General features: G+C 42.3%; 1 protein-coding gene across 5 annotated transcripts in view; it reads left to right on the forward strand.

Moving 5' to 3' along the window:
- Positions 1-21,357, forward strand: part of sec24c (SEC24 homolog C, COPII coat complex component) — a 52,539-nt gene that overhangs the window by 19,802 nt on the left and 11,380 nt on the right. For 3 of the 5 annotated variants that reach the window (XM_061932032.1, XM_061932033.1, XM_061932035.1), the window contains 16 exons: positions 364-490; positions 575-744; positions 813-1,526; positions 3,061-3,200; positions 9,959-10,027; positions 10,360-10,468; positions 10,544-10,671; positions 14,448-14,586; positions 14,669-14,784; positions 17,226-17,350; positions 17,480-17,671; positions 17,739-17,832; positions 17,923-18,039; positions 18,128-18,298; positions 18,379-18,475; positions 18,552-18,697. In XM_061932032.1, the coding sequence (XP_061788016.1) occupies positions 364-490; positions 575-744; positions 813-1,526; positions 3,061-3,200; positions 9,959-10,027; positions 10,360-10,468; positions 10,544-10,671; positions 14,448-14,586; positions 14,669-14,784; positions 17,226-17,350; positions 17,480-17,671; positions 17,739-17,832; positions 17,923-18,039; positions 18,128-18,298; positions 18,379-18,475; positions 18,552-18,697 (2,654 nt within the window). The remainder of the gene's footprint in view (positions 1-363; positions 491-574; positions 745-812; positions 1,527-3,060; positions 3,201-9,958; positions 10,028-10,359; positions 10,469-10,543; positions 10,672-14,447; positions 14,587-14,668; positions 14,785-17,225; positions 17,351-17,479; positions 17,672-17,738; positions 17,833-17,922; positions 18,040-18,127; positions 18,299-18,378; positions 18,476-18,551; positions 18,698-21,357) is intronic. The other 2 variants (XM_061932034.1, XM_061932036.1) reach the window with 1 other exon arrangement.

The following is a 21,357-nucleotide window of genomic DNA, read 5'->3' on the forward strand; positions in this document are numbered from 1 at the left end:
CCTCCGACAACACACCGACGAGGCATGATGTCTCCAAGGTACGGAAAACAGTAGAAAAAACGGAAAATAACAGAGCTGATTTGACTCGGTGTTTGAGAAAATGACGGATTGCTTCCCGATTTGACGCCACGTTGTGACATCATCGCTCCGAGAGCGACTATTAGAAAGGCGTTTAATTCGCCAAAATTCACCCATTTAGAGTTCGGAAATCGGTTAAAAAAAGATATGGTCTTTTTTCTGCAACATCAAGGTATATATTGACGCTTACATAGGTCTGGTGATAATGTTCCCCTTTAAGGACAAAGGGGAGAATGGTGCCCTACATGTGTGTCGTATCTAACTACGCTTTCTCTACATGTTTAGGTCATGGCAGGGCTCCACCCACTTCTGGCCCCCCTCCGGTTTTAGCTCCTCAAGCTTACAACCAGTATGGTCACAACCAGGGGGTCACGCAGAATGGACCCCCACCTTTGACGCAAGCACCTGCCAGGTAAACATTTGGTTCTCTCTTGTTTCTGAGTTCATTGAGAAGATAATTATGTTTCCATCAAATGAAATGTTTTCTTGCTTCCAGGCCTGCTGCGGTGTCTCAGCCCTACCACCAAGGATCAGTCAACCTGTCAGGGCCGCCCACCTCGTACCCCCAACACTACGGGCCCCCGCCCACAATGCAGCACGTCACCAATCAGATGAGCGGGATGCAGGTTTCCGCCGGACCCCCCAGCGCTGCGGGGCCCGGATATGGTAGGCCATGATAAAAGACGCAGATTGTTAGATTATTGATGATGATTGACATGTCACTCCCGCCTCAGCACCACCGCACAGCTCCCAGCCGCCTGCGAGCGCTTCCTTCTCAGCCGCTCCTCCCTCCTCCTACACGCAGGCTCCGCCCCCTACGTCGTCTCGCCCCGCCCAGCAGCCACCCCCGCCCTGTGGCCCTGCCGCTCCCCAGCAATACTACGGAGGCAACCCTCCCTCCCAGCAGTCGTTTAATTCTTCTCTCCCCCCTACCTCGCAACAGCAATACACCTCCCCTGCGCCGCCTCTGCCTTCCACCCAGCAGCCATTTCCTCCTTCCTCCTATTCGGGTCCTCCGCCAGCTCAAGCTCCTTCTCCGTCAGTATCGCAGCCTCAGCAGTCCTTCCCGGCCTCTCAGCCTGCGTTCTCCTCAGCCCCTCCACCTGTCAGCCAGACCTCCTTCGCCCCCGGCCAGGGCTCCTTCCCTCCAAGGGCGCCCCCACCCACCTCCTCTCAGCCCGGGTCGTATCCTCCTTCAGGTCCTCCTCCAACGTCACCCCCCTCTGGCCAGTACCCAGGCCCCATGCCGCCTCAGCAGCAGCCCCTTCCCTCGCAGCCGCCACCCTTCCCCTCAGGTCCCTTCCCTCCCAGACCACAGATGCCCCCGTCATCCATGCACCAGAGCAACCACTTACCTCCAGGACCACCAGGCCCTCCTGGACCCCTGCAGCAGCAGCACCCCCCACCTCAGCCTGGCATGCCGGGAGGGTACCCACCCCAACAGAATGGTAACTAGATTTACTCAACTGCAGAAAATACCAGACATCAATTAGAAGTGTGTGGGGTTTTTTTTGTACACAATATAATACACGTATGTTGGTCATATTTCTACAAATGACTATCGCACAAAAAAACTCCAGCTTTACAGATGCCATGTGTTGTGGAGGCATAGTGGGTTGTAGAATGATGAATCAATTAATTCAATTATAAAATAAGCTTCAATTTATATTTTGATGCTTAAATTAATCGTTTAATGAGTGTAACTAATAAAAAATGATCAAATACGGACTGCGTAAAAGCATGTAAAACAAGTTGAATAGAAAGTAAAATAAGGTTAAAAGTACATTGAAAGTAATAGAAGTTAATTAAAGGTGAAAAAAGTTTGGTTTTTTTTAAAGTTAAAAGGAAACTAGGTAAATTAAACGTAATAAATAAAACATCAAGGAAGGTGATTTAGAAGGTAAAGGTAGTAAACTAAATGTAAAATAAGGTAAATAGAAGGTAAAACAACGTAAATAAAAGGTAATAAAACATAAGGAAGGTAATTTAGAGGGCAAAGGTAGCAAATAAAAGGTAAGATTAGTTAAAAATAAGTTTAAAAAAGAAGGTAAAAAAAGGTCAGACAAAAAGGAATATACAAGGTAAATAAAAAGATTAAAGAAAGAAAACTAGGTAAATAAAAGGTAAGGTAATAAATAAAAGAAGATAAAGGTAGTAAATAAAATGTAAAACAAGGTAAATAAAAGGTAACGGTAATAATTAATAAAAATAAGGAAGGTAATTCAGAAGGCAAAGGTAGTAAATAAAAGGTAAATTCATTCATTCATCGGCGGTCACTAGAACGAGTACGACGATCCTCCTGGTAGGGGTGTATCCCTTTTATGGAGGATGCCTGTGCGTGACTTTGTTTTACATGGGGAGACTGGTGCACAGACAGTCACCACACGATCCTTGACAGAATCGGGTCAGGGTCCAGTGGCATGGAGTCCAAGACGACTGGTGACCCTTTTCTGCTGCAGCCTTCTTCCGCCATCGCAGCCGTTGTGGTAGTTCTTAAATCTACCGTCTTCCGCCTGCTTCGCCGTTGAGGTCTTCACCGAATCCCTGGCTAGGGGGCAGTCAGGTACTAGGCCTTTGCCAAGGGCCACCTGGGGTAACACTAGTAAAGGGGTTAACCTCCTAGTGCCCCAAGACCCCATAGAGGAGCCTCCACTGCCGGATGCACTTTAACGTCATGCCCAGGACACAAACAAAAATGGTAAATAGAGGTTCAAAGACAGTCAAAGAAGGTAAAATAAGTGGGGGAAAAAAAGGTCAAACAAAAAGTATTATAGAAGGTAAATGGAAAGTACAAAAATCTTTAGTTTAGACTATTTTCTAAAATTTGCATTGAGGCTATAAAGTGTGTTTTATCCGATTAGTCGACTGACGGAACAAACTAATCTATAAGCTTACTAACATAATCGATAGCAGCAGCCTTAGTGTGTTGTGATTCGTGGAGGAAATATGGCAGAACGCTGAAATTGGTTCACGCCCTTGCAGGTGCATTCGGGCAGGTGAGAGGCCCTCAGCCGGGCTACCCGGGCCCTTACCCTGCCCAGACAAACTACGGAGCTCCCGCACCAGCACCTGCTCCAGCCGGGGTCCAGAAAAGACTGGACCCCGACACCATTCCGAGCCCGGTAAGAAAGACATTAAAATAGATCGCCTGTTTTTGTTAACACTGTTTCCTTGTACTGTTGATCGAGTAAGTCCTTTTGATGATGCAGATGCTAACATATTATATTACATCATTACAGTCAAAAGGAGAGGATTAGCATGTGTGTGTTAAATTATCTGCCACTTTATTGCTTTCTATATTGAGCATGAATGATAATATATAGTAGGGATGGGTACCAAATCCGGTACTTTTTTTTTTTTTTTTTACATTAACCAAATCCCGACAGTCCTATCATGCACCAATCATGTAAAATCCAACGGTGCCATGCTTCAGTACCTGGGTCGGTGCTTGCCGATCACTCCAGCAGCACTGAGTGCGGCCTTAGCCAAACTAATGTTTCAATTTTCAATGCTAACAACGAAATGTACTCAAAAAAAACTCTCCAAGTTTTTTTTTTACAAAAAATGTGCTAGCTTGATGCTGATATACATTGTCTTTGCTATTGACATGCTACTGACTAGCATTAGCAATTCAACATGGCAATTTCAATACCTCCAAATTTGATAAAACAAACTACAACTAATATGCACGTTACAACAGCTGGTGTGTAATAAGTACAATACTTACAGTATTAACACGTCCTGGACTTGTAATTGTAACTTAATGTCGTGCTTGCAAATGAGACTCAGAAATGTGACAATAAAACAGAATATAACAACGGGACAGCAGTCATCATAATCGGCTCATTTTAAAATGTTGCAAAAATCAAATATTAACCCTTGTTTGGGTCTGTGGCACCCGTTTTAATTTTTTATTAAAAATAAAAAATTATGCAATTAATTTTCAAACTGAGACTCACTGACTTTGGCTCATTTTCTGTGAAGAACATATATCAGAATACATATTTAATGACCACACACCATACACCCCCCCTACACATTTCTATTACATATAAGATGTCCGGGTCCACTGGACCCGGGGCTAATAGAAGTGTGGAAATTGATGTTCTGTGTACCCCACCCACCCACACACACACACACAGCAGGCCTAGACAGGAGGAGGACAGAGTGTAGGTACACAACATCAGACGGTCAAATGTGCGAGAAAATGAGAGCAGACAGTGTTGACAAACAATGTTGCAACTTTGTGTGGGAACCGCAGGTGCAGAAACACAAAAGAAGAATCCTTGTGGGATGCAGAAATTGTCAGAGAAATTTTCTGTGCAACGTTCATATTGTTGTTACTCAGTCAGCGTTTGTGGTTCTGATGGACCCGTTGCATTTTGTGGCTTTTAATGCCTCACAATCAAACACTTTTATGTTAAAATACTGAACAGATGTTTATTGGGATAAGGTAAACATCTGTTCAGTATTTTTTAGGGGTGTAACGGTACACAATAATTTTGGTTCGGTACGTACCTCGGTTTAGAGGTCACGGTTCGGTTCATTTTCGGTACAGTAAGAAAACAACAAAATATAAATTTTTTAGTTATTTATTTACCAAATTTGTAAACAATGGCTTTATCCTTTTAACATTGTGAACACTATGATAATTCTGCCCACGTTAATCAACATTAAACTGCCTCAAGTTGTTGCTCAGATTAAATAAAATGACAAAACTTTTCTTCTACATATAAAAAGTGCAACATTAAACAGTTTCAAGTCAACTCATCATGCTTAATTTATTACAGCATTTGGGAAGCCTGTAGTTGATTTTTATTATGTAAATGTTATATTTTTATCAACATGTGATAGCAGGGACCCTGCCATTCAAAACTAGGCTGATCCATTACTAATAATTAATGTAACTTTAGCTGAAAAAATAGTACAATAGCAATAGGAGAGACTATTCATCCCTGAACACCATGGAGTTCTTGTAGGCTTTATGATGCACTTACATTATTATATCAACTATCAGAGACAGAAACTCTTCATTTAACATAATGTCCTTTTTTGCTGCTTCAACACAGCTCAATCAACACAGAAAAAGGGAAAGTGAAATAACAGACAGACAGGGCTTTGCTGTCCGTAACACACACTCAAAATGAGCTAACGGTACGCTAAAAGCGAATAAGCCTTCACCTCAAGCCAGGACTGCGAGCGAGCTGAAGCTGCCGTTTGTTTCTAGAAGGTCAACGGGCTCACAGTGATGTTACTAGTAGTTGACTGGGAGGTGTTTATTATAATTTGGGGAGAGTCCGCTGCCTGATGCTTACCTGCTAAACGCTAAGCACTGACTACATGCGCTCTGAATACGCTCTGCTGATTGGCTGTTACCGCTCTGTTTGTAACCAATCAGATGGTTGTGTGGGTGGGACAATGCTGGGTGCTATGTCGAGTACTGACAGAGACAGGCAGAAGGAAGCGGAGCAGCTTGTTAAGACTTGAGCTTAGGCGGCTACTTTATATGTTCGTGTGGAAACTCGTTCGATACACCTCCGAACCGAACCCCCCGTACCGAAACGGTTCAATACAAATACACGTACCGTTACACCCCTAGTATTTTTACATAAAAGTGTTTGATTGTGAGGCATTAAAAGCCACAAAATGCAACGGGTCCATCAGACCCACAAACGCTGGCTGAGTAACAACAATAGGAACATTACACAAGGGTTGAAACCATTTAATTATTAACACGCACAAATGTATCGAAAATTGGCATCGTTGAGTACCGGTATTGATTCCAAGGTACCAGGAATTGGTACTGTATTGGTTCAAATGTGAACATTATAGTTCTGCAAGGATTAGTTGACATTGTGGACAAAAAAAATGTGTCGCCAACAATTATATTTGTCTACCAAAGTCGTGACGTCATCACTCGGGTTTTTCCGGGCGAAAGTGGGTCACTCGGGGAAAAACAACGCCAATGATGACATCTAAAGTTTTAGGATATTTCTTCTTATTCTTGTGAAAAACATGAATACCTTGCTCCTTTTGCAAAGCGGCGCTTGTTTTTATGGCAGTGCATCTGTGATACGCCAGCATTTAAAGCGGAGACATGATGTCGGACTTTTGGAGGGAGGATGCATATGTTACCCACATATGCGGTCCTCTCCAAGGTTTCTCATAGTCATTCACATCGACGTCCCACTGGGGTGAGTTTTTCCTTGCCCTTATGTGGGCTCTGTACCGAGGATGTCGTTGTGGCTTGTGCAGCCCTTTGAGACACTTGTGATTTAGGGCTATATAAATAAACATTGATTGATTGATGCAGTCTCAACTTTGGTCAGAGTGTTAGCTTCGACCTGTGTGAGACGAAGATGTGTGAAACATAACTTTAACTATCATCTTAGCCATAGTGGGCCAGCTAAACTTGGTCTACATCAATTCAAGTACGTTTTAAAGCAGCGTCAATTTGCAATACAGAGGGAAAAAAAAGGCACTTTAACAAACGCAAACCACACGCGCACACAGACAGAGATAGACAGGCACCAATGCGGAGGTACCATAAGATTAAACATCCATCCATCCATCTTCTTCCGCTTATCCGAGGTCGGGTCGCGGGGGCAGCAGCCTAAGCAGGGAAGCCCAGACTTCCCTCTCCCCAGCCACTTCGTCCAGCTCTTCCTGTGGGACCCCGAGGCGTTCCCAGGCCAGCCGGGAGACATAGTCTTCCCAACGTGTCCTGGGTCTTCCCCGCGGCCTCCTACCGGTCGGACGTGCCCTAAACACCTCCCTAGGGAGGCGTTCGGGTGGCATCCTGACCAGATGCCCGAACCACCTCATCTGGCTCCTCTCGATGTGGAGGAGCAGCGGCTTTACTTTGAGCTCCCCCCAGATGACAGAGCTTCTCACCCTATCTCTAAGGGAGAGCCCCGCCACCCGGCGGAGGGAACTCATTTCGGCCGCTTGTACCCGTGATCTTGTCCTTTCGGTCATAACCCAAAGCTCATGACCATAGGTGAGGATGGGAACGTAGATCGACCGGTAAATTGAGAGCTTTGCCTTCCGGCTCAGCTCCTTCTTCACCACAACGGATCGATACAGCGTCCGCATTACTGAAGACGCCGCACCGATCCGCCTGTCGATCTCACGATCCACTCTTCCCTCACTCGTGAACAAGACTCCGAGGTACTTAACTCCTCCACTTGGGGCAAGATCTCCTCCCCAACCCGGAGATGGCACTCCACCCTTTTCCGGGCGAGAACCATGGACTCGGACTTGGAGGTGCTGATTTTCACCCCAGTCGCTTCACACTCGGCTGCGAACCGATCCAGCGAGAGCTGAAGATCCTGGCCAGATGAAGCCATCAGGACCACATCATCTGCAAAAAGCAGAGACCTAATCCTGCAGCCACCAAACCAGATCCCCTCAACGCCTTGACTGCGCCTAGAAATTCTGTCCATAAAAGTTATGAACAGAATGGGTGACAAAGGGCAGCCTTGGCGGAGTCCAACTGGAAACGTGTCCGACTTACTGCCGGCAATGCGGACCAAGCTCTGACACTGATTATACAGGGAGCGGACTGCCACAATCAGACAGTCCGATACCCCATACTCTCTGAGCACTCCCCACAGGACTTCCCAAGCAACACGGTCGAATGCCTTCTCCAAGTCCACAAAACACATGTAGACTGGTTGGGCAAACTCCCATGCACCCTCAAGGACCCTGCCGAGAGTATAGAGCTGGTCCACAGTTCCACGACCAGGGCGAAAACCACACTGTTCCTCCTGAATCCGAGGTTCGACTATCCGGCGTAGCCTCCTCTCCAGTACACCTGAATAGACCTTACCGGGAAGGCTGAGGAGATTAAACATACAATGTATATATTAAATAGCCAACATTTTAAGAATTAATCAAAGATAGAATTCTGCACCTTGAGTCTATTTGCAATATCGTTTAAAAAGGCATTTTAACAAAACCGCGCACACACAGATAGAGACAGACAGGCACCAATGTGGAGGTATCATACGATTAAACATACAATCTATTAAATAGCCGACATTTTAATAATTAATCAAAGACGGGATTCTACACATTGAGTTTATTAGAGTGCTAAAACTATCAAGAGTTAATCAATAGTCAATATACCGGTGTGTAGATTTTTAAAAATCATCACAAAATGCTTTTCTTTTATAGGAAGTTAGATTTTGTGTGTCATTTGTTTTCTCTGCTGCTATTTTAACCGTTTTTTAATACATAAACAAGGTTCATTGTTGTTTTTAGCACTTTGCCTTTCCTTTTTTTTAAATGAACATAAAAAAAGCATTTAGTTATGCTGCTTCCTGGTCATGGAATGACATCTAGAAAGATCTGAGGCTACCAGAATTGATCACTTTTGGAGAGTTTAAGTCCATTTTAAAAGATCGAGAAACTAGTTCTCTTGGGCAATGTACCTGCTTTTATTACTATTAATCGTTTTAAATCATTTTTGACCTGTTGTGGTATGACTGCTGTCTTTCTGTTGTATTGTCTTGTTGTAATTATTATTGTAACGTTGTTTGTGCCGCCCCCTTTGTCAGGTCGCTCTTGAAAAAGAGATTTTAATCTCAATGAGTCTTTACCTGGTTAAATAAAGGACATTTAATTGAATTGAATAATAAATACATTTTCGTAACAGCAGAATGAGCAGCACAGTTACAGTCATACTTGCCAACCCTCCCGAATTTTCCGGGAGACTCCCGAAATTCAGCGCCTCTCCCGAAAACCTCCCGGGACAAATATTCTCCCGAAAATCTCCCGATTTTCAGCCGGAGCTGGAGGCCACGCCCCCTCCAGATCCATGCGGACCCGAGTGAGGACAGCCTTTTTTCGCGACGGGAGGACAACAGGGTGACAAGAACTAAATCATCCAGACTAGAGATAAATTGTATTATTATGTTTATCTTACCTAAAATAAATATATTTATTAATTAAAAAAAAACAAAAAACTAAATACATTTTTACTATATTTTGCTAAAAACATCAAAATTAATTGTATTTTTATTTTTTTATTTTTTCTGACTCCTTATTACATCCAGCCATAGAATTATACATTAAAATAAACATATTTGAAATAATTAATTTTGAATTATCATCATAATTCATTTAAAATGACCATATTTAATTATTAAAATAATTGCTTGTTTATCAACAACTTTAGCATTTTATTCATTACATTTTGAAGCTCTCAGAAGCCAAGTTATGTTATATTCCTTAAGATTTATTTATGCAAGTTTGAAGTATCAATTATCCAAACACAGTTTTGTTTGCATATTTTCAGGATGTATATATAATATATATATATATATATATATATATATATATATATATATGTATGTATGTATGTATGAAATACTTGACTTGGTGAATTCTAGCTGTCAATATACTCCTCCCCTCTTAACCACGCCCCCCCACCCCCGACCACGCCCCCCACCTCCCGAAATCGGAGGTCTCAAGGTTGGCAAGTATGGTTACAGTATAAATAAATATTTATGAATGAATTAGTCATCTTTGTTGTTCGTAGAATAACTCAAGCTGCATTTAGAAGTTGATGGAAAAATTAGCCATTAAATATGTGTACACTTTAGTATCTAATCGTTAAGATAATCGTTCACTGTCAAAATAATCGTAAGTTGCAGCCCTAGAGCAGTACCCATCTCTAATATATAGTGTCAGTAATCAATAGGACTGACAGTTCCTGTCTGAGTTACAATGCTTCCTGCTACTCAGTGATGTCTAGTTGAGGTCTTTTCTCGCCACACACCGCTCCTCTCTCTCTCTCTCAAGTTCTTTCTGTCTGGTGTTCATTAATTTTGTCCTGTTTTGCACAACATTGCTGGACAAACTTTTGAATGTAAAGCAAGCGTCTGACATGCCGGCCGTGCAGAAATCAAGACATAGAATAGATCCAGACGCTATTCCCAGCCCAGTAAGTTTTCCTGTGTGTCTCCATGCTGTTGTCTGTGCTGGCTTTTCCAAACACAACCACCAACCCACCACCTCTCCCCTGCCCCCGGTCTTGTTTTGGTATATTGAGGTCTCCCTTCCCGGTTGTCATAGATTTGACTTTTTCAGGGTCTGTCAGTCAGACTTCACCTTCCCGCACCCACTCTCCATTCGCTGCATGTTAGTCTGCATGCCTGGAGGGACTCATGGTGTCACTGTTTGTGTGTTTGCTAAAAAAAAAAAAAAAATACCTGTGTGGATCATTCAAACTGCAAACATTTATGGTGTGTTGGTCCCTCTTTTCTTCTCTTGTAGATCCAAGTCATAGAGGACGACAAGGCCAAGAGCACAGAGCCTTTCACCACGGGGGTAAGGGGACAAGCCCCACCGCTCGTCACCACCAACTTTCAAGTCCAAGACCAAGGTGAGTCCTTGAGACGTCCGTTGGGCTCTCAGTAGAAGAGGGGGTCACCTTATCCACGATGTCCTTTGCGTATAGGGAACGCCAGCCCCAGGTTCTTCCGCTGTACGGCCTACAACATGCCGTGCACCGCAGACATGGCTAAGCAGTCTCAGGTGCCGATGGCGGCTGTCATCAAGCCTCTCGCCGTGCTGCCGCCAGATGAGGTGAGCCTTTCCTCTGTCCATGTTTTTAGAGATGCTTCTATCTACCTTTTCTAGTTAAAGGGGAACATTATTACAATTTCAGAAGGGTTAAAACCATTAAAAATCAGTTCCCAGTGGCTTATTTTATTTTTCGAAGTTTTTTTCAAAATTTTACCCATCACGCAATATCCCTAAAAAAAGCTTCAAAGTGCCTGATTTTAACCATCGTTATATACACCCGTCCATTTTCCTGTGACGTCACATAGTGATGCCAACACAAACAAACATGGCGCATAGAACAGCAAGCTATAGCGACATTAGCTCGGATTCAGACTCGGATTTCAGCGGCTTAAGCGATTCAACAGATTACGCATGTATTGGATGGTTGTAGTGTGGAGGCAGGTAGCGAAAACGAAATTGAAGAAGAAACTGAAGCTATTGAGCCATATCGGTTTGAACCGTATGCAAGCGAAAACGACGAAAACGACTCGACAGCCAGCGACACGGGAGAAAGCGAGGACGAATTCGGCAATCGCCTTCTAACCAACGATTGGTATGTGTTTGTTTGGCATTAAAGGAAACTAACAACTATGAACTAGGTTTACAACATATGAAATACATTTGGCAACAACATGCACTTTGAGAGTGCAGACAGCCCAATTTTCATCAATTAATATATTCTGTAGACATACACTCATTCGCTCTCTTTTCCTGAAAGCTGATCTGTCCGGTTTTGGAGTTGATGTCAGTAGGCCAGGGAAGCTAGGGTCGATATTCTTCTCTTGATCATCTTCGGTGGCATAAGGGACGGTGTGAGCCAAGACATCCAGGGGGTTTACATACCTGCCAACTACTCCGGTTTTCCCGTAATTAGTACGGTTTTCATCAACCTATTCTGATAAAGGTGATAAAAAATACGGTTTTTCAATCATTAAAAAAATATATATTTTTAAAAGTTTTATTCACGAAATCGCGTAACAACAATGACAATCGACACTGCTTCCCGTAACTTCCTATTGAGCCATTCCGAATGCCATGCGCGAGGCTATTTATAGCACCGCTGCCAAGCACGAGGCACCTGTTGCCATTGTTTCCAAACGAGCGAACGATCATGGAATCAGCCGGAGAAAAATCACAAACGAGTCTTAAACCGAAAAGAAAACTGCATTCATTCCGTGAAGAATATTCAAAAGCCTATCCGGGAATAATTATCCGTTCCAAAAAGGGTGAAAACTACGCGAATTGCACCTTGTGCCGACAAGATTTTTCGATCGGACACGGAGGAATTAGCGATGTAAAAGACCACGTTGGGACAAAAAAACACAAGTCTAATGCCGTTGCTAGCGATACAAGTGGAAAACTTTCAACGTTTTTCGGATTTTAGCCACAAAAAGGTAATGACACCAATGTTATCTATTGGAATTGTTTAGTACTGTTATACTGTTAAAAGTGTTTATACTATTTATGCTTTCAAGTCCAAGTTGAAGAAATCTTGTTAAATGTTGACAGCATAACTACCAAAATACAGAAGTATGTCCTTAATATTTTTGCAGTGCTATTTCTGTTGAAAAGTTAAAATGATTACATTAGAGATGTTATGTGCCACTTTTCAAGTTTCTGATGGCTTAAATTAATTTTCATTAATTTTTCATATTTTGAATTCTTTTGAAAGGCTTACAAAAAAACTACATTTGAATTGTAATTCCATGCTATTGACAGGACTATTAATTTTAATGAAGTTAGCTTACCATGTTTACAGTATGATAATTGTGATAGAAATGTGAATTTTAGGCACAGAATATTTTTTACAATTGAACAAGGCAGTAGATTATACAAGCTTGGACAGAAAGTTAATAATGACACCAATTTTTTTTTAATGGAATTGTTTAGTACTGTTTTACCATTTGTTTACTGTAAAAAGTGTTTATACTGTTTAAACTTTCAATTAACCAATTGAAGTCTTGTGAAAGGTTGACAGGATAACTGGCATTAACTGTCAAAATAATTTCAAACTATTGAAGTTAGCTTACAGAATAAACATGTCAATCAACCCATATGATTTTTGCTGTAATATTTTTGTTTTGAAAAGTCACTGTGACTGATAGAAAAGTGATGGTTTTAGCAACATTTTAACCTGTCTGAATGCTAATAATCATTTTGCGTCGGGGGGCGAACCTGAACCCCCCACCAGGACTTTGTCCTGGACCTACCGGGGCCTGCGGCCCCTGGACCCTGGCTACTAGGTTTTTCTGATTTCAAAAGTTGGCAGGTATGGGTGTAGCTCGCTCGTCTGTGGGAACAAACTGCCGCCATTGCTTCCCGTGCTACCGAGGTCCTTTGTCCCTGAATTGCTCACACACTCCGGCAGATTCAATGGGGGTCTGGCGGCAGATTTCTTTGACTTTATCATTGGAAATGCATCTGCTTTGAGTGTCGCAGGATATCCACACATTCTTGCCATCTCTGTCGTAGCATAGCTTTCGTCGGTAAAGTGTGCGGAACAAACGTCCAATTTCTTGCCACTTTCGCATCTTTGGGCCACTGGTGCAACTTGAATCCGTCCCTGTTCGTGTTGTTACACCCTCTGACAACACACCGACGAGGCATGATGTCTCCAAGTTACGGAAAACAGTCGAAAAAACGGAAAATAACAGAGCTGATTTGACTCGGTGTTTGAGAAAATGGCGGATTGCTTCCCGATGTGACGTCATCGCTCCGAGAGCGAATAATAGAAAGGCGTTTAATTCGCCAAAATTCACCCATTTAGAGTTCGGAAATCGGTTAAAAAAATATATGGTCTTTTTTCTGCAACATCAAGGTATATATTGACGCTTACATAGGTCTGGTGATAATGTTCCCCTTTAAATACAGTGTCCAAAACAGGGGTGTCCTAACTTGTTAGGATAGGATAGGACTTTATTTTCATTGCACAAGTACAACGAAACTATGTTTTCAGCACAAACCCGTTCAAGATTAGACAGACAAACAGTGTACAGGGTTACAGAACAGGAACGCTGATGGGTCGCCACGAGGCACCCCGTAAAAAGGTGGGGAAAAAGGTAAAACGCTGGGGAAGAAGATTAGTAAAAAAAATACAATCTAGAATGGGCCCCTAAGGGGGCCTAGTCTGGAGTGGGAAAAAACGTTCATGCCATGCACATATAAACATGATACATTTAATTTTCTTAATTTTCACAGACGGGGTTTCTTTGGACAATTTGTAGTCGGCCAACAACTAGTACTTTGGACACCTCTGGTTTAAAACACAGTGGAATGTTGTGCTTTGAAAGAGGCGCTGCTGAACGAGAGGTGGTTCTTCTCCTCTGTTGGGAAAAAGGTGTGCTTTGGCATCTTTTTACAGAAAAGTCCGGTCTCATCACAATTAAAACTCGCTGTGGTACGAAGCTTGCTTTTTTCGATTCTTCTATACTTCTGAGCGCCATTAATGTGCTCCTTGAAAATAGTGTGAACTGTTGTCTTTTTTGGGACTCGTATTGAGTTAGCAAAATGGACAAAACTTGGCAATAGGCGGAAAAAACACAGAAAAGGCAGACACACTGAAGTGCTGAGAAGTGACTAGTAGTGTGCGTACTGACGTGAAGGGCGCTGCCTCCCCAAAAAAGTTGTGCCCTGCTTTTTGCCTGCAGCGGGACACAATATAAACAAATTAATGAAAGTGTTTTTCACACTGAGACATGGTTCGCCCATCTAAAAATTCATAAACCGAAAAGTTTGCAAGTAGAAGGGGTCGGTAAATCAAGGTGGCGCTGTAATCCAAATACATTTTATGTTATCAGGCGCCCCCGTTCTTAGTGGACCATGGAGAAGGCGGTCCAATCCGTTGCAACCGCTGCAAAGCCTACATGTGTCCGTACATGCAATTCATCGAAGGAGGGCGTCGCTTCCAGTGTGGGTTTTGCACTTGTGTCACAGAAGGTGTGTTTGAGTCCTTTTTAATGAGCAATGAATACAGTTTTTTTTTTTTGTGCAACTTATTAATATTGTTTTATGTGTCCAGTTCCTCCGCACTATTTCCAGCATCTGGACCAGACTGGGAAGAGAATGGACTACTACGACAGACCGGAGCTCTCGCTGGGTAGCTACGAGTTCCAGGCCACTGTCGACTACTGTAAAGTAAGTTGGAGAGTAGAGATGTCCGATAATGGCTTTTTTTGCTGATATCCAATATTACGATATTGTCCAACTCTTAATTACCGATACCGATATATACAGTCCTGGAATTAACACATTATGCCTAATTTTGTTGTGATGCCTCGCTGGATGCATTAAACAATGTAACAAGGTTTTCCAAAATAAATCAACTCAAGTTATGGAAAAAAATGCCAACATGGCACTGCCATATATATTATTGAAATCACAAAGAGCATTATTTTTTTTAACATGCCTCAAAACAGCAGCTTGGAATTTGGGTCATGCTCTCCCTGAGAGAGCATGAGGAGGTTGAGGTGGGCGCGGTTGGGGGGGGAGCGGGGTTTAGGTGGGGTGTATATTGTAGTGTCCTGGAAGAGTTAGTGCTGCAAGGAGTTCTGGGTATTTGTTCTGTTGTGTTTATGTTGTGTTGCGGTGCGGATGTTCTCCCGAAATGTGTTTGTCATTCTTGTTTGGTGTGGGTTCACAGTGTGGCGCATATTTGTAACAGTGTTAAAGTTGTTTATACGGCCACCCTCAGTGTGACCTGTATGGCTGTTGACCAAGTATGCTTGCATTCACTTGTGCGTGTGAAAAGCCGTAGATATTACGTGATTGGGCCGGCACACAAAGGAAGTGCCTTTAAGGTTTATTGGCGCTCTGTACTTCTCCCTACGTCCGTGTACACAGCGGCGTTTTAAAAAGTCATACATTTTACTTTTTGAAACCGATACCGATAAATACCGATATTACATTTTAAAGCATTTATCGGCCGATAACATCAGCAGTCCGATATTATCGGACTGCTGATGGACTAGGGCTGGACTTTTACTCTGATTTAAATCATGATGTACATTTTGGCCTTTCACGATCATAAAAACATTATAATCGCGAAAAAAAATGAATGGGCCACGCAACGTTCATGCAAATTCATGAGCTTAAAATAAATAAGGAGCGAATTAGTAAAAAAAAGAGAATGTCTACTAGAAGTTTGGGATCTAACCAAGGTTGCTACTTTTTATTTGACAAAGCACTAGTATGCCTAATCAATAATCACTGATAAACAAATTGCTCTTAGGATCATTTGTATTTGCTTTTTCAATGTGTATTTTACTTCTAGTTTAAATGTTTGTTTTTTTTGCCTGTATTTCTTTGTGGTGTACAGCCCTTTGTTCTTCAACTGTGGTTGTTTTTAAAGGGCTTTATAAATAAAATTGGTATGGTATGTTATCACTGAACTCAACAAAAAAAAGTAAGGCATATGATTTCCATGTTGACGTAACCACGGACGGAGTCACAGAATTGGCCAATAAAACAGAATCTGCTGAATTGCTTTCAAATGCAGAATTTCTTGGAAATTGACATAAATTAAGTGAAATGTTGTCATTGGGAGGAGAAGGAACATGACAGGTCTGACACTCCACCGCCTCGTGCTGAAATAAACAATGTCGAGACGGCCCCTCAAAACAGTGACTAAGTTTATTAAGCTAAAGCTGGCAAGAACAATCCATACACCCGCAACACATCCATCTGCTTGTGGTGTTGTGAACGACATCATCGATGTAACATCAATGTACAAACGGGACAGCAGATTAGAGGCTGTCTTTCTTCTCTTTTTGTTTAAACCAGCCTCAAGTCGTCTCCACACTCGTCAAGCTTAGAACATCAGCACACTTCCCCCACCGCCCCTTCACAATAACAGCGCTGTGCGCGACAGCCGGTCTTGTTGCACTTACAAAATAAAAGTTAAAAAAAAAATACCACACACAAGCATAATGTTCCTAGTGCACTTTTGGATACATTTACACAATTATTATGCTTTGACTTAAAATACTGGTCAACATTGCCCAAAGAGGTATTGCACCAATAAATGTGAGGAATTTTGCATTTAATTAACTAACATTTAATGACACACAAAGCTGACAATTCAAAAACATTAAAGTGGAAAAACTGAATTTGTTCTTTTCATATTTTTATTGTTATTTAAGATTATTGTTGTTGCTATAATTATTTTGTGTTTACCTGTTGTTTATTCGTTACTAATCCAATCCACTATTTATATAGCAAATTTAAACAACAAAAATGTTTCCAAAGTGCTGCACAACAATATTAAAAACAATATTCAAATATTATCTTTAGCTCCACCAATGACTGAATAAAAACAAAACATTAATAAATATAAAACCAATATAAAAATAAATATGATTAAAAACGATAAATACTAATTTATTAGTATTTAATTTATTACTAATTTCAAACCAGTTGTTCTTTTAAATTATATTTAAAGTTAAATATTGGTGGTAGAATAGATACTCGTGTTTTCAAATTAATGAATACTTTTGATCAATCAAAATAATTGTGGATTATTTTTTTGGCCATAATCGTGGCGCCCTATGATTGTTGACTTATGCTGCTCTCTTTATTAGAACAACAAGATTCCTCAGCCTCCAGCCTACATCTTCTTTATCGACGTGTCCTACAACGCCGTGAAGAGCGGCATGGTCAGCATCGTCTGTCAGGAACTTAAGACGCTACTGGACCACCTGCCCAGGTACAGAAGCCTGAAGGGGGGAACAGGAAAATGTGAAGTTAGAAGCAAATTTGAATGTGGTAATGTGAATAATACGGGGGGGAAACGCATGTTTGGATGCTTAGGCGATTCGCTTGTGTCGTCTTTCAGAGAAAACCCGGAAGCGGACTCGGTGGTGCGAGTGGGCTTTGTCACGTACAACAAGGTCCTGCACTTCTACAACGTCAAATCTAGCCTGGCCCAACCACAGATGCTGGTGGTGTCGGACGTGTCGGATATGTTTGTGCCCCTACTGGACGGTTTCCTGGTCAACATCAACGAGAGCCGCCTGGTCATTGAAAGGTCGGCATCTTTTTTCTACCAACCAAAAGTTCCAGTTTGGTCAAACGTGCACTTTTGTGTTCCCCAGTTTGCTGGACCACATCCCAGAGATGTTTGCGGACACCAGAGAGACCGAGACAGTCTTTGGACCTGTTATACAGGCCGGACTAGAGGCGCTCAAGGTAACCTACAGAGGAAATACCACATTTTGAAGCAAGGATAGATCTTAGGGCTCTGCAGCTGTACAATCTATAGCACAATGTGTTCCTCAGGCCGCAGACTGCGCAGGGAAGCTGTTTGTGTTCCACACCTCGTTGCCCATCGCTGAGGCTCTTGGAAAACTCAAGAATAGAGAGGACAAGAAGCTGATTGGCACTGATAAAGAAAAGGTGAATCACAAGAATGAACTTGGATTTGATTTAGAGGTCTTCTGTGGAGAACCTTGCGTGCTTGATGGACGTTTCCTGTCCATTTCAGTCTCTGTTTCAGCCTCAAGCTACTTTCTACAACACGCTGGCCAAGGAGTGCGTTGCTCAAGGCTGCTGCGTGGACCTCTTCCTCTTCCCCAACCAATACGTGGATGTGGCCACGTTAGGTGTGGTTCCTGTCTCCACAGGAGGCTCCGTCTACAAGTACACCTACTTCCAGGTGGGATGGACTTCTCGTCGCGGCTCCTGAAATGTAGATATCAAACCTGAAAGCATTTTGTTTGGCTTTCTTGGTCCTAGGCTCAGACGGACCAGGAGAGGTTCCTGAACGACCTCAGACGAGACGTACAGAAGCCGATTGGCTTCGACGCTGTCATGAGGGTTCGGACCAGCACAGGTGAGTGTCTAACTTCCACATCAGAGGAAGACTGTGAGACTTGCAACAACTCTGTTCTTTCATGCACACTTCCAAGGTATCCGAGCGACCGATTTCTTTGGCTCGTTCTTCATGAGCAACACCACGGACGTGGAGCTGGCGGGACTGGACTGTGACAAGGCGGTCACGGTGGAGTTCAAACACGACGACAAGCTCAGCGAGGAGACAGGGGCGCTCATACAGGCAAGTGCAAGAAAGCTGTTAACATTCCCAATGGTGCAGTTTGTCACCTATAGCAGTGGTCCCCAACCACCGGTCCGGGGACCGGTACCGGTCCGTGACGCATTTGCTACCGGGCCGCACAGAAACATTTTCTCCAACTTAACTTTGGCCTGTCCCCCTAAACACACCAATAACTTGTTAATAGATGTATATTACAACTCCTGATAGGAAGTCGCCATATAACATTAAAGCACATTAATGAACATATAAAATGTTAATGTGCCAGATTGTAGCCAAAGGCTGATTTCCATTTGCAGGGTAATTGTATATAGCGGGGGTTCCTAATCTGTTTGACCTCAGGACCCAACTTTTCCACTATAGAGGGACCTGGAACCACTCCAATATTAACTTTATAAATAAAGTTGATTTGATTTGATTTGATTAACACTGAATTAGTAATCTTCCTCTTGTTTTTTTTAATCATATTCAATACAATTAAATATCTATCCTACTTACAGTTGAATACCTTGTAAAATGATATAAAAGCATGTGTTAATCACAAAGATTATATTATTAATTTAACAAATAAACCTTAGACTTAGGTCAGGCTGATTAGAAAAAATAAATGTACATGTATTATGTTGTGCTAAAATAAATTACTAAATAATATGTTTCTTAACTAAACTGTCAATAAAATTAAAGTGCAAATGAAAATACAGCTGCACCACTTTAGTCATATTGTTTGCGCTTAAAAAAATTCTCTATGACATTAGCGCCATACTTTTTCTGTTTGTTTTATATAGTCATTACTGCCACACGTGGTGGGAAAGTGTATTACAACTAAGTACCGCTGCGGCCTATACGAACCACAGCTGAAAAACACATATTACATTCTAGGGGGCGCTCGCGGCCCTACGGTTAAGAAACACTGGTATATAGTATATGCCATCAACGTACCGGGGACCATCCCTTCGCAAATAAACACACACAGGGCTCCCACTACTTCAGCATTATAGTGAGTTGATTTTTCATGCTCATTTTTTTGCTGTTTTTTTCTGCCACACGTGGAAAGCCGGTCCGTGAAAATAATGCATACATTAAACCGGTCCCTGGTGGAAAAAAGGTTGGGGACCCCTGACCTATAGCACTATGCTGATACACTACTGCATATGTACAGTGGCTTCAAATTTCCCACATTGTTTGAAATTGTCATGTTTTAAACATGTTGTAAATTTATTTTATTGGGATTTAATGGGCCATTTAAAATAATGTAATATAATATATTATGTAAAAAAAATATTGAGACCTCTTTACTCTCTGAGTGCAACCAGTTGCCTGGTGACTGGAAGGGTTTTTTTTAGGTTTGAATTAAAAAAAAATCTTCCTACTTCACTATTGTGTTGGTCTTTCACATAAAAAGATTAGATTAGACTTTGGTCGTGGAAAGCGCACTGCCGTAACAGGATGTTGTGATGACATAAGCAAGACGCACGTGATTGTCTGGAGTGGAGTCAGCCTGTCTACGATGTGAACTTACTTTAATACATCCAACATTTACCCGGAGTGATCTAAAAATGTGCAAACACTAAGGAAAGAAAGTGCAGTTGGAGCAGTAGCGAGAAGAAAGTGTGACATCAGTGAGTGTTTTGGGAGGATAGAGGCTCGCTGCAGTTCTCGCTGTTTGTCGCGTACATGGAGCAACAGAAGCAATGGGTCTCCAAACACGAGTACAGTCTCCAATAACACCAGAAAAAGATGCTCGATCTGTTGTCTGTTGTGTCTAATAAATATAAAGTCACTTAAAGAAGGGGTCTCTAGAGAGACAAATTGCAGCCTCTGTTACATTATACAATGAGCAGCAACAAAACAATACAATATAAGAACATCCATCCATCCATCCATTTTCTACCGCTTGTCCCTTTCGGGGTCGCGGGGGGTCGCTGGAGCCTATCTCAGCTGCATTCGGGCGGAAGGCAGGGTACACCCTGGACAAGTCGCCACCTCATCGCAGGGCCAACACAGATAGACAGACAACATTCACACTCACATTCACACACTAGGGCCAATTTAGGGTTGCCAATCAACTTATCCCCAGGTGCATGTTTTTGGAGGTGGGAGGAAGCCGGAGTACCCGGAGGGAACCCACGCAGTCACGGGGAGAACATGCAAACTCCACACAGAAAGATCCCGAGCCCGGGATTGAGCTCTGGACCTTCGTATTGTGAGGCAGATTTCCACCGTGCTGCCAATATAAGAACAAATATATGTTAATACTGATTACTAATAACACATTTGTTTTTTAGATTCAAATATATCAAACAAACATAACAAGAGAATTAGAGTTGTCCGATAATGCCTTTTTTGCCGATATCCAATATTCCGATATTGTCCAACTCTTAATTACCGATTCCGATATCGACCGATACCGATATATACAGTCGTGGAATTAACACATTATTATGCCTAATTTTGTTGTGATGCCCCGCTGGATGCATTAAACAATGTAACAAGGTTTTCCAAAATAAATCAACTCAAGTTATGGAAAAAAATGCCAACATGGCACTGCCATATTTATTATTGAAGTCACAAAGTGCATTCTTTTTTTTTTAACATGCCTCAAAACAGCAGCTTGGAATTTGGGACATGCTCTCCCTGAGAGAGCATGAGGAGGTTGAGGTGGG

Source organism: Nerophis lumbriciformis, linkage group LG39 (genome assembly GCF_033978685.3).
Source record: "Nerophis lumbriciformis linkage group LG39, RoL_Nlum_v2.1, whole genome shotgun sequence".
Lineage (NCBI taxonomy): Eukaryota > Metazoa > Chordata > Actinopteri > Syngnathiformes > Syngnathidae > Nerophis > Nerophis lumbriciformis.